A 12,245-nucleotide genomic window follows, 5' to 3' on the forward strand; every position below is an offset into this window, starting at 1 on the left:
TTCTTAATCGATGCACCTGGAGAGTACGAGCAGCTTGCCTGTGCCCAAGTGGCCCCCAAATCAAAGCTCCTCCATGTGTTGTGACCTCTTCCTGGGAGGCAGAAAAAGAATCAGGTCTGTGGGGTGTACCCCCTGGCAGTTGGTGGCATCGCATTCCAGGTCCCAGAAGCCCTAGTCACTGTTCTGGGCACAGGTGTGGGACAGTCTTCTTGTGTATCTGGTTGTCCTCTCAGCAAGGTACTGGGAGAGACAGCCCAGTTCACCTTGAATGATGCAAATCTAAGGGCCTGAAAGAGCCTGCTGAGACGAGTTGCTTAGATCAGGTCTTTCCCAGTGGCTCATGGGTCATCCAAGTGCTGGTGAGGAAGATGGCGTCTCCCTTCCTAGAGCCTTCTTTGTTGAATTCACACAACCCTGTCCAGTGTGTGGAGCTGCCAACATGGCTGTGTCTTCAGGTTTAACTGTGAACTGTATTTCTCAAGGTATAAAGAAACTACCACATAATGATCTTGTTGATCTTTCAACAACCCTGCAGTCCAATGATTCTAAAATTCGGTGTGTACGTGAATCACTTGAAGAATTCACTAAGAATCTGGAGTTCTGGAGTCCCACCACTGACCATAAAATTCGTGTATCTGAGGATCTCACTTCCAGGCCCTGTTTCAGGCCTGCAGAGCTGTGATTGTGATTCCATGGTACAGATGAGAAAACTAAGGCCCAGAGGGTTTCCTCCCAGGTCACATGGTCAGCAATCAGTAGAAAGAGTCTGGTGTGATCCTGCTCCATGCTGTGCCCAGTGGGCTGGACTTTCTGCCCCATAGTCTCCTCCCATAGATTATTGTGTTTTTTCCAGCCTGTTTCTTTAACATGCTGATTTATCCATGGACACAGCAGGTTCCTGTTATCACTAGCAGTGTTGGTCACCCAGCACTTCCTCTTCTGAGAGTGTTTCTGGACCCCTCCTGAGGCGGGAAAGGGGGCAGGAACTGGCAGAGCTTGAAGGGAAGCTCCCTCTGGCAGGTGCTGCTGGCTCTCTGCATCTCCTGGCTCATCTGCTTCGTGCTCACGGTCACCAACACTCTCCCCTCGTCGCCCACTGCCTATGGGTACCTGGCCCGTACTGACACCAAAAGCAGCGTCCTGAGCCAGGCCCCTTGGTTCCGCATCCCTTACCCAGGTAAGGAGAATAGGTGTCCCTTCTTGCTTGGGACACAGACTGTGTGGCTCAGGTCACTGGTCAGAGACATGAACAGGGCTGGGGAGGGATTGATAAGGAGGGTCAGGCCCCAGGGAGTCCATATTCCTAAAATAGAAGGAGACCCCAGGTTGTTCTAAGAATTCTTTGGGGTGGTAGACAAAGGCTGGCACTCCCAGACCTCCCTCAAAGCTGGGCTACCTCCCTGGTCCTCCTCATTGACCAGAACCCTTAAGCCTGGGGATGGGTGGGGAGGGGAAGAGAGAGGCCTGACCTCCAGCTGGACCTTCATGTCTCCTCATGGTTTCAATGGATCTCACAAAAGGGAGACACAGCACTGAACTGGAGTATTTCTGGGGAGACCAGGTAATTCCTTAGACCGTTTCTGTTCCTCTTTCCTTATGGTTTTTGCCTCATAGTGTAGAAGTATACAAGGTGTCCAGGCATGGCCAACCTGGCCTCAGAGATGTGGACCTAGGGCCTCCCTTAAGAGTCTCAGCTTTTGAAACCTTCAAGGCCTCCCTAGGAAAAGGTCATTTCTGCCTCCTTCTGTGCACAGTGCCCTCAAGTTCTGGACATCTGATGTGGTTCAGGAGGAATGGCAGGGCAGGAATCCCAGCCAAAGCCTCTGGACAGTTGTGAAAGCTGAGGACTCTTACAGCCTCCCAGAAATCCCTCTTACCAAGAAATGACTTCGGTTTCCTCGGCCTCCTCTGACTGGACACCCCCTGCATTGCGTTTTCAGGACAGTGGGGCCGTCCCACCGTCAGCCTGGCTGGGGTCTTTGGCATCATCGCTGGGGTGATCTCCTCCATGGTGGAGTCTGTGGGTGATTACTACGCCTGTGCCCGGCTGGTGGGAGCCCCACCTCCTCCAAAGCATGCCATCAACCGTGGCATTGGCATCGAGGGCCTTGGCTGCTTGCTGGCAGGAGCCTGGGGGACAGGGAATGGCACCACCTCCTACAGTGAGAATGTCGGAGCGCTGGGCATCACCAGGGTAAGTCTGCTGATGGTGGCTCCTGGGGACAACCTGGGCACCTGAGTCTGTTACCATACCTGTTAGTTTCCTGTTGCTTCTCTAACAAATTATCACAAATCGATGGCTTCAAACAACCCCAACTTACTATCTTGATCTGGAGGCCAGATTTTGGACACCAGTCTCGTGGGCTAAAATGTTGGTGTCGGCAGGACTGTGTTCCTCTCTGGAGCCTCTGGGGGGACCCTTACCCTGTCATTTTCTGTCATCCATCATCTGCCGTGATTGGACTGTGGCCACTTTCTCCATCTTCCTCTGCCACCACGGGAAAAGTTCTCTGCTTTCCAGAACTCGTGGACATAGACTGGGCCCACCTGGTTACTCTCCCATCCCAAGGTCCTTAATGCAATCACACCAGCAGAGTTGCTTTTGCCAGTTAAGGCAACAAATTCACAAGTTCAGGGGTTAGGACATCGTGCCTTTGCAGGGCCCATGGCTGTGCTTTACATACTTGACCTTATTTGATTGTGGCCATGCTGCAGACCGAGAGTCTATCCTGGCACTGGCACGCACTGAAGACAGTCCTCCTTTCTGGAGTTTAGGTGGGGGTTTCATTACCTCCAGCCCCAAACGATTCACTGTACCTGGCCAGCCCCTCCTGTTGTCTCCAGGGCACCTCACACACATGGCTTCTGGGAAGCCCAGCACATGCCCTGTCTGATCTCTGCAGTTCCTATCTTGGTTCACCCCACCGGGCATGTCACCCTTAGCTTCTTGTTCACCTGTTGGTTCTAATTTCTCCACATGCTCCCTTCCTGTCTCCCTTCATCTTTCCCAGTGCCACAGCCTGTTCATCTCCCATCTGGTTAAACTAGTGCCTCCCATACTGTCTTCTCAGGATCTTGCCCACCTCTAATCTACCTACCACATGACTGCCCAAGGGTCCTTTTAGAACCCAATTCTGATTAGGTTGGTCTCTGCTTAAAATCTTCTCATGGCGCCCCATTTTCTACAGTATAGTTCCATCAGGTCAGCAAGAACTCTTGAGAATGATGCTTTCTAAAGTGACTTAGAGCCAGGTGCTGTGGTGAAGCCTGTAATCCCAGTGGCTGGGAAGGCTGAGGCAGGATGATCACAAGTTCAAGGCTAGCCTCAGTAACTTAACGAGGCTCTAAGCAACTTAGTGAGACCCTGTCTCAAAAGAAAAACTAAAAAGGGGCTGGGGCTATGGCTCAGTGGGTAAGCATGCCTGCCTTAAATTTTGGCTACCAAAAAATAAATAAAGTGATTTAGAAAGTCATAGTGATGCTTTGTCTCTTTCCATGTGCTTTATTGTACTCTGGTGGTGGTTCCCAGCACATGTCCTGTGAGCCCAGGAGAAATAGAACACTTCCCCTCCCCCACACCCCAACTTGCCCTGTATCATGGCTCCCTCAGTGGCTCTGATGTGCATCCTCAAGGCCCTGAGGCTTTACAGCATCAGATCTCTCTCCTCTGTGCCCTGCATGACCTCTGGCACAGTAGGAGCTAAACTCTGAGTGAATGGCTGACCTAAGCACCCAACCCTACAGCAAGTCCTGTGTTCCATGACACCCACTCTTTAAGAGTTCAAAGCCGTTCATGCAGGTGAGGGGAACATCTTTCCACAGGAGGACCACCAACCCACACAGAAATATTGCACAGTGTGCTACATGAGTTTGAAGCAGCAGATATTTACTTTCCCACTAAAGGGAACAAATCTCATGCCAACAAAAAATTATTTTCAATAAAAAAGTCCATTTTTCTGGACATAATTTCTAAATTAATACCATTAGAGGAGATGGGGGGAAATAGGAAATAAAGATACATAGATGAAAAGCAGACTACAAATCAAGTGTGAGAGAGATAAATCCGGAAAGAGGCCAAGTACTAAGAACACTGGTTTTATGAACTCGTCTGGCCCCTTGTGGCCCTTTGGGGTACTGCACTGTTGCGTCTCTCCCGCAATGAGTTCCCACTGCTACTTGGTTCTCCAAGTCTTAGGGGAAATAAGACTAAATGCCAGAGTTCTGCCAGTTCTTTAGGATGTCATGCTGCCAGCCCAAATGTCAGTCCTGAGACTAAAAAGACCCCAGGCTGTTTGTGAAGTGCTTGCAGTAATAGGATTGGGGAATGACTGCCATCCTTAGGAAAGAGTGGCATGTGCAAAGGACATTGGTTGACCCTGACAAGTCTATCCATTGTGTTTGTAGTCATACCTGTGCCCCCATAGCTAATTGTCAAGGCTGTAAACTAAACAAAAGGTTCTTGATGTAATAGGAATTCCTAATGAAGACAGTTAAATAAATAAACTCTTAGCTTGGAAAGAGTAAAATGGGCAAATGCACAATCTGCTCCTTTATTGTTGCATTAATGGACTTTAGTTGAGGTTTTAATTGTGATAAAAAGCACCAATCATACATTTACCCTGGTAACCGTTTTTAGGTATACAATTCAGTAGTGGTTATCATATGTAAATTGTTGTATAACAGATCTCTAAAACTTTTTCATCTTGCAAGACTGAAACTACATTACAGTATCTTTTAGGGGCCAGGGGTAGGTACACAGGAATGAGAAACAGGTTCAAGAACTATCTAAATGTGTTCATCAACACTGGACTCCTGAGGACAAGAATATTTGTGGTACAGCACTAACTTTTAAGAATGATGTTGAATTTCCAAAATTAGGGGCCATTTTTGGAAGACTTGTTTCCAACCAGTTTTAGGTTCACAGATTGTGTAAGAGATAATGAGACCTATTTCTGCCACACAGGCATAATAGGCTCCTGCCACTGTGGTGGTGCATCTGTTATGATTGACGAAGTGACATGATCATCACCACCCACAATCCATAGTTAGGGTTCACTCTTGGTGTTGCACATCTTGCAGGTTTAGACAAATGTATAATGACACATATATACCACTGCAGTATCATACAGAATAGTATCATTACACTGAAACTCAGAGGTCATTTCTGAGAGAAGTTGTCACCCAAACTCCTGTCTGAGCCCTGGCTGTGTCAGTAGTGACAGCAGGGTGACAGCTGTGTGCCCCAGCAATGAGACCAGCTATAGGATGGGGTGAATATCGATGAAGGTCCATGATCCCCACAGTAGGGGGAGCTTTTTTTTTTTTTATAGTAAACAAATGGGATATATGTTATTTGTCTGTTTGTACATGGAGTCAAGGCATACCATTTGTGTAATCATAAATTTACATAGGGTAATGTTGTTTGATTCATTCTGTTATTTTTTTTCCTTCCCCCCAACCCTCCCACCCCTCTTTTCCCTCTATACAGTCTTTCCTTCCTCCATTCTTGCCACCCTCCTTTTTTTTTTTTTTTTTTTTTCCGGGTACTGGGGATTGAACCCAGGGCCTTGTGCTTACAAGGCAAGCACTCTACCAACTGAGCCATCTCCCCAGCCCCTTGCCACCCTCCTTAACCCTAACCCTAAACCTAACCCTAACCCTAATGCTAAGCCCTCCTACCCACCCCATTACATGTCCTCATCTGCTTATCGTGAGATCGTTCGTCCTTTAGTTTTTTGAGATTGGCTTATCTCACTTAGCATGATATTCTCCAGTTTCATCCATTAGCCTACAAATGCCATAATTTTATCATTCTTTATGGCGGAGTAATATTCCATTGTATATATATGGCACAGTTTCTTTATCCATTCATCAATTGAAGGGCATCTAGGTTGGTTCCACAATCTGGCTATGGTGAATTGAGCAGCAATGAACATTGATGTGGCTGTATCTCTGTAGTATGCTGATTTAAGTCCTTTGGGTATAGGCCAAGGAGTGGGATAGCTGGGTCAAATGGTGGTTCCATTCCAAGCTTTCTGAGGAATCTCCATACTGCTTTCCAGAGTGGCTGCACTAATTTGCAGCCCCACCAGCAATGTATGAGTGTACCTTTTTCCCCACATCCTTGCCAACACCTATTGTTGCTTGTGTTCTTGATAATAGCCATTCTAATTAGGGTGAGATGGAATCTTAGGGTAGTTTTGATTTGCATTTCTCTTATTACTAGAGATGTTGAACATTTTTTCATTTATCTGTTGATTGCTTGTACATCTTCTTCTGTGAAGTGTCTGTTCATTTCCTTAGCCCATTTGTTGATTGGATTATTTGTATTCTTGGTGTAGAGTTTTTTGAGTTCTTTATATATTCTGGAAATTAGCGCTCTATCTGAAGTATGAGTGGCAAAGATATTCTCAGGGGGAGCTTTTTTGAAGCCTTGTAGAAACTGTGTTTTATTTCAAGATCTAAAAGCCATTATAAAGAGATAGCTAAACATATTTCTTTAGCATTCCAAGACTTTCAGCCTTTCGGGAATCTCTATTGCAAACCAGGCATTGGCTGTTGGTGAGAAGCAGGGCTGAGATGGGCTCTCAGACCCCCATTCTTATGCATGAGACCACTCTGCCACCCCAGAGAGGCTAATCCCCTCACTGCACAGGCTTCCCAGGGAACAAGAACTTGGGCCAGCGTGTGGACAGGTCTGAGAGAGACAGTGGAGAGGTGAGGCAGAGGCTGGGCACCAATTCAGCCCTCATTTTCTCTCTCCCCAACCCCATTTGGGAGCAGAGGGGCTGTCATGGGGAACGGGGCCTGCTCCTGAGAGTCCACCTTGGCAGTGTTCAGGGTGACCTGTAACAAGGCTCCCCCTCTCCCTGGTGCCACAGGTGGGCAGCAGGATGGTGATCGTCACGGCGGGCTGCGTGCTGCTCCTGATGGGTGTTTTTGGGAAGATTGGGGCTGTGTTTGCCACCATTCCAACTCCAGTGATTGGGGGCATGTTCCTCGTCATGTTTGGGGTCATCAGCGCCGTGGGGATCTCCAATCTGCAGGTGAGATGGGTGAGAAAAGCAGCAGGAGCCCACAGGATGGAGGTGAACAGGATGGGACAGGGCCTGGGGAGGAGAAGGGAATCCTTGGCCTAGAACCACACTGCTTTCAAATGGAAGGTAGAAACAGCCAAAGTGTCCAAACTTCTGATACCAGCTCCTCCCTCTGGGCCTTTCTCCTGCAGTACGTGGACATGAACTCATCCAGGAACCTGTTTGTCTTTGGCTTCTCCATCTACTGTGGCCTCGCCATTCCCAACTGGGTGACCAAGAACCCTGAGAGGCTGCAGACAGGTGAGTGCTCCTCACCTCTCCAGCCATCACTCCACTCTGTCCCCTACACAGTCGCCACTCTGGTTTTGGAGCCATGGGGACCGACCCATGGTCCTGTGAACCTGTCACTTTTGTCTCACTCTAGGGATTCTCCAGCTGGACCAGGTCATCCAGGTGTTGCTGACCACCGGCATGTTTGTTGGTGGATTTCTGGGCTTTCTCCTGGATAATACCATCCCTGGTAGGGCTCACCTGTGAGCTGGCAGTGTGGGTAGATGGGTAGTCTGGGTGACCTAGAAACCTTCAGGCTGTGACTACTATGTCAGGCTGGTCACAGCATACCCTGAGTGTGCTCTGGGTCTGGAGATGAGGGTCCAGACGGGTCTGTATTAGTTAGCTCAGGCTGCTGTAACAAAACATCCCAGCCCTGGGAATTAAACAACAAAAATCTATTCTTTCTCAGTTCTGGAGGCTAGAAATCTAGGATCAAGGGGTTAATAGATTTGTTTTCTCCTGAGGCCTCTCTCCTTGGTTTGCAGATAGCTTTTCCTCTGTATGTACACATTCCTAGTATCTGTTCCTATGTCCTAAATTCTTCTTTCTTTAATATATTTTTTAGAACTCTATTTTATTTATTTATTTTTTATGTGGTGTTGAGGATCAAACCTCATGGCCTACACATGCTAGGGAAGCACTCTACCACTGAGCTACAACCGCAGCCTCCTAATCTCTTCTTGCAGAGATGCCAGCCACGTTGGATTAGGACTTATCCTAAAGACCTCACTGTGACCTAATTACCTCCTTGTAAGGTTCCTATCTCCAAATAGTCACTTTCTGAGAAACTGGGATTAGGGTTTCAACATATGAACTTTAAGGGAGAGATAGTTCAACCCATAGCAGAGATCCAGAATGGGAGATGTACCAGAAGCAAAAGGAAAAAGATTCCGTCCTGGCTTTCATGAAGCCTATAATTTAATGGGTGAGCCATATCATATATACACTCATTCATTCTCTCATATTATTAATAGAAATCCATGAAGCATTTGCTATGTACCAGGTGCTAGGTACTGAGAATACAAAGACTAGTAAGATATGCCCCTTACGTAAGTCCACAGGCTAAGTGGAAAACAGTCAAGAAAGCAGACAAGTATAGTCCCAGGTAATAGGTGCTATGGGGACCAAACAGTGTGCAGGGTTCCAGGGAGCTGATGGTGGAAAGCAAGAGGTCGAGTCTCTGATGGCTCTGGGAGGGGCTGTCCAAGCCACCTCTCCTCTCTCTCTTCTGGGCCCTCCCTCAGCTCTCCTAAGGACCTCTGTGGAGCACCTGCCTCATGGTATCTGTCCCTACATTGTTACTGTCCACCAATTGTTCCATGAACATTCAAGTGTGAACAGCTCTGTTCCCTAGAGCTGTGGAGAGGGGTTCCTCCGTGGTTGTGCTGGGCGCCTTGTGAGTAGGAGCTCAGAGGATGGCTGCTGAGCTGAGCTGAGCTGTGATTCTTGAGATGGGCTTGGAGGAGAGGGAGGAGGAAGGGGAGGAGGAGCAGAAGGAGGCAGAGGAAGAGGGGAGGAGGATGGGGGAGGAATATTGATGGGGTCCAAGAGGAGGCCTCAGGTGCCAGCATGGGGGTACCAGAGACTCTCTCTGCTCTCTGCCCTTGTCATCAGGACCCAGTCTTGACTTCTCCTCTCCTGCATTAGGAGGTCTGGAGGAGCGAGGCATCCTGGCCTGGAATCAAGTTCAGGAGGAATCCAAGGAGACTCCAAAGTCCTCAGAGGTCTATGGTCTTCCCTGGGGGATTGGCACCAAGTTCTGCACGGCCTCCTGCACCCAGGTCCTCCCCTTCTGGCCCAGGCTGAAACACGGTGTCAAAGGTGAGGTGGACATGAGTCAGCCTGCCCGCTGCTCCCAGACTTCCTCCAGAGAGCACCTGTCAGGTGCCACAGAAACCAGGATGTGAGAAGGACGGTCCCCCTGCATGGCCTAGCCCTGGCCACACTCTGGCCTTCCCAGAATGCACGGATCTGCATTATGAATGGGAGGTGTCCACCTCCCCAACACCTCCAGCTCCAGTACACTGTGGCAGCCAGAAAGCTTCAGATTATGATGGTGACCCGCAGGCTCTGCCCTGGTCACTTCATCATTGTGGAGACTTCGACCTGTCCTCCTGCTCTTCTCCCAGCTCCCTTGTGGACACCTGTGGCTGCTGTCCACATGGAGCTCTGCTCCTCCACTGTGCACTACAGTATTTTGAAAGATTGGGAGGAAGAGGCCTGGGTGGGGCTGTTTGCTAAAAGGCGACACTGAGAGGTCTCCCCATCCCCCAATATAGATCCAATTCTCAAAAGTTTCTCTTTGATCCTGTCTGCTCTGTATTTTAAGGATGAGCTGCCCACTAAAGGCTATCTTTGAAGGTTAAATGCACATTAAAGTTAGATGGGATAGAGACAAAACCCCCTTCCCAGCACTCCCTAGTCCCAAGTGATGGCCAGAACACCACCACAACAAAAATCAGGCACATGTCACTTTTTTTTTTTTTTTTTTTAATGGTACGTGGGATTGGACCCAGGGCTCCAGGCTTGCTAGCCAAGCATTCTACCACTGAGTTGTATCCCAACCCTCTTAACATTTTTTGTTTTTAAAATCTGAGACAGGGTCTCTCTAAATTGCCCAGGCTCAGCTTGAACCTGTGATTCTCCTGCCTGAGCCTCCTGAATGGCTGGGATTATGGCATGTACCCCACACCCGTCTTACAACTCACTTTAATGAACACAGAAACTCTGATCGTTTATGTCTTCTTCAGATCCACTGGACACAGCTCTGGCAGACCTGTATGGACGAGATAAGATGTACATAACCCACACACCAGAGGAAGACACTTTTTGAAATACTGGACAACTGAGACACCCACCTGTCTGGGACCCACTCACCTTCCCTGGAAAAATCATATAAAAGGTTCTTCTGCCAGGTGCAGTGCCACACACCTGTAATCCTAGCAACTAAGAGGCTAAGGCAGGAAGATCACACGTTTGAGACCAACCTGGACAACTTAGCAAGACCCTATCTCAAAGTAAAAGATAAAACAGGCTAGGGGTATAGCAACCCTGGGTTCAATCCCCAGTAGTGCGCGCGCACACACACACACACACACACACACACACACACACACACACACTCACAAAAGCTTCTCCTTTAGGTCAAGGGGTAAGATTGAGGGTGAGAGATTGAGGGTGTTCAGGAGCCTTTAAGAGCACACTGCTTCTCCTGCGCCTCCTGCCAGCTGCTGGCACCATCCCATAGGGATCCAGAACCTGTGGCCTGGCTTTTTTGTTTGTTTGTTTTTAAATGAGAACGGGTACTGTTTTATTAACTGACCAGATTGCAAAAATACCATGGTAGGTAACTTAGTTCAACCTTCTAATAAGCCTGTTGATCTGGTGAAGCATCTCTACCTTCTACAGAATCAGTGGTCTTTTTCTTCATTCTACCTCTTGCAGAGGATAATTTGAAGGACCACAGGAATTTATTGCTTCTTTGAAGCATTTTCCACCAGTGTTAATCTCATGAATCAGCTACCCCATGTGGATGATGCCATATTTAGCTAAAGAGTGAGCAATTAAAGCGTTACCTGTCAAAGCAATTTGTTTCTTCTTGATTTTGCCATAGCCATGCTTGTAGATTCATTCATTCACTGAATTCAGGTTTGGGTACCCCCATGTAATATGAGATTCCCTGATCCTCAGCATGTTAACTGAAGCCGTGTTGAGATTAATGAAGGTGCCGCTGAAGATCTGGCGAAGGTGAAGAAGTGGTAACACCTTCTGAATCTTTGGGCTCACACCAGTGATATCTCTGATCCTGATGCCAAATGCCAATTCGAGTTCTGCAGGTAGATAGAAGTTGTCAGCTTCTCCTGCCACCCTGGCCATCTGAATCTCCGTTCTGTAGATCTGCCTATATTCCTTGGCTTTTTCATAGCTAAGCTTCTTCCTTGCCTTTCGATGCATCTTTTGGGCCAAATTCTTTCTCAGTTACTTACTTTCAGTTCTACGAAATTCCTCTGCTTTTTCTTAAGGGTTTTGGCCACAGCAGGAACCTTCTTTTACTTCTCTTTGGCACCAGCCAGAAAAAGAAGCTGGCCTGGTCTTATTTAAGTTGAGTTAAAGCAAGACACAGGCCCAGCAGGTCTATGTGGCTCAGTCATACATGGTGTACCCTGTTCTGCTCACAGTCTCCCCTTGGTCTCCTGACTGCTCTTCAGTCTCCCTCCAGGAGTTAATGCAGCTTGGAGACCAGACAGCCATGGAGTAGCAGAAGTCAAGTCCCTTCCAGGTAGGGAAGGAGTTGCCAGGCTCAGGAGGCCAGGTCCAGGAGTGCCAGACAGGAATGAAGCCTCTGCTGAGACTACAGGCTCTGCCAGACTGGGCTAGGTTATAGGCTGCCAGGAAACTGTTCTCAATTCTACTACCTGGGAGTTTCCCAGAAACTTCCACTGTTTCCCTGGAGGGCTCAGGTTTTTGCCTTCAATTTTTGTCAAGCACTAGGTCCTGCTAACAAGAAAAAGATCCAAGCCCTCTCCCAACCCCTCCTTCCCATCAAGAACTCTAGCCTCATTTGGCCAAACCCACTCCTCCAGGAGAACAAGGGCAGACATTTGGATCTGGAGTTGGGGAAGGGAAACATGGTGCTGTTTCAGAGAATACCACATTTCAGAGCTGGGGATATAGCTCAGTTGGTAGAGTGCTTGCCTTGCATGCGTAAGGCCCTGGGTTCAATCCCTAGCACCACAAAACAAACAAACATAACCAAACAGAAAACACACATTTCTACCAGGGCCTCCTGTGCCTTCTCTCATCCTCCATTGACCCATCTCCCTTGGCACTGGGTGGGGGAGTTGGCTCCTGTAATGTACTTTCAGAGGTTTAGTA

At 48.2% G+C, this 12,245-nt stretch overlaps 1 protein-coding gene across 5 annotated transcripts in view; it reads left to right on the forward strand.

Annotated features, from left to right (window-relative positions):
* Nucleotides 1-10,967, forward strand: part of LOC306667513 (solute carrier family 23 member 2-like) — an 83,423-nt gene extending 72,456 nt beyond the window's left edge. For 4 of the 5 annotated variants that reach the window (XM_079150198.1, XM_079150199.1, XM_079150195.1 and 1 more), the window contains exons 7-12: nucleotides 1,021-1,177; nucleotides 1,941-2,194; nucleotides 6,882-7,046; nucleotides 7,229-7,337; nucleotides 7,462-7,557; nucleotides 9,018-9,839. In XM_079150198.1, coding sequence (XP_079006324.1) covers nucleotides 1,021-1,177; nucleotides 1,941-2,194; nucleotides 6,882-7,046; nucleotides 7,229-7,337; nucleotides 7,462-7,557; nucleotides 9,018-9,277 — 1,041 coding nt within the window. In that variant the 3' untranslated portion in view covers nucleotides 9,278-9,839. Of the gene's footprint in view, nucleotides 1-1,020; nucleotides 1,178-1,940; nucleotides 2,195-6,881; nucleotides 7,047-7,228; nucleotides 7,338-7,461; nucleotides 7,558-9,017; nucleotides 9,840-10,120 lie in introns of those variants that run through there. The other variant, XM_079150197.1, reaches the window with a different exon arrangement.
* The last annotated feature ends 1,278 nt before the right edge of the window (nucleotides 10,968-12,245 follow it).

Source organism: Sciurus vulgaris (assembly GCF_902686455.1).
Source record: "Sciurus vulgaris genome assembly, chromosome: 8".
NCBI lineage: Eukaryota > Metazoa > Chordata > Mammalia > Rodentia > Sciuridae > Sciurus > Sciurus vulgaris.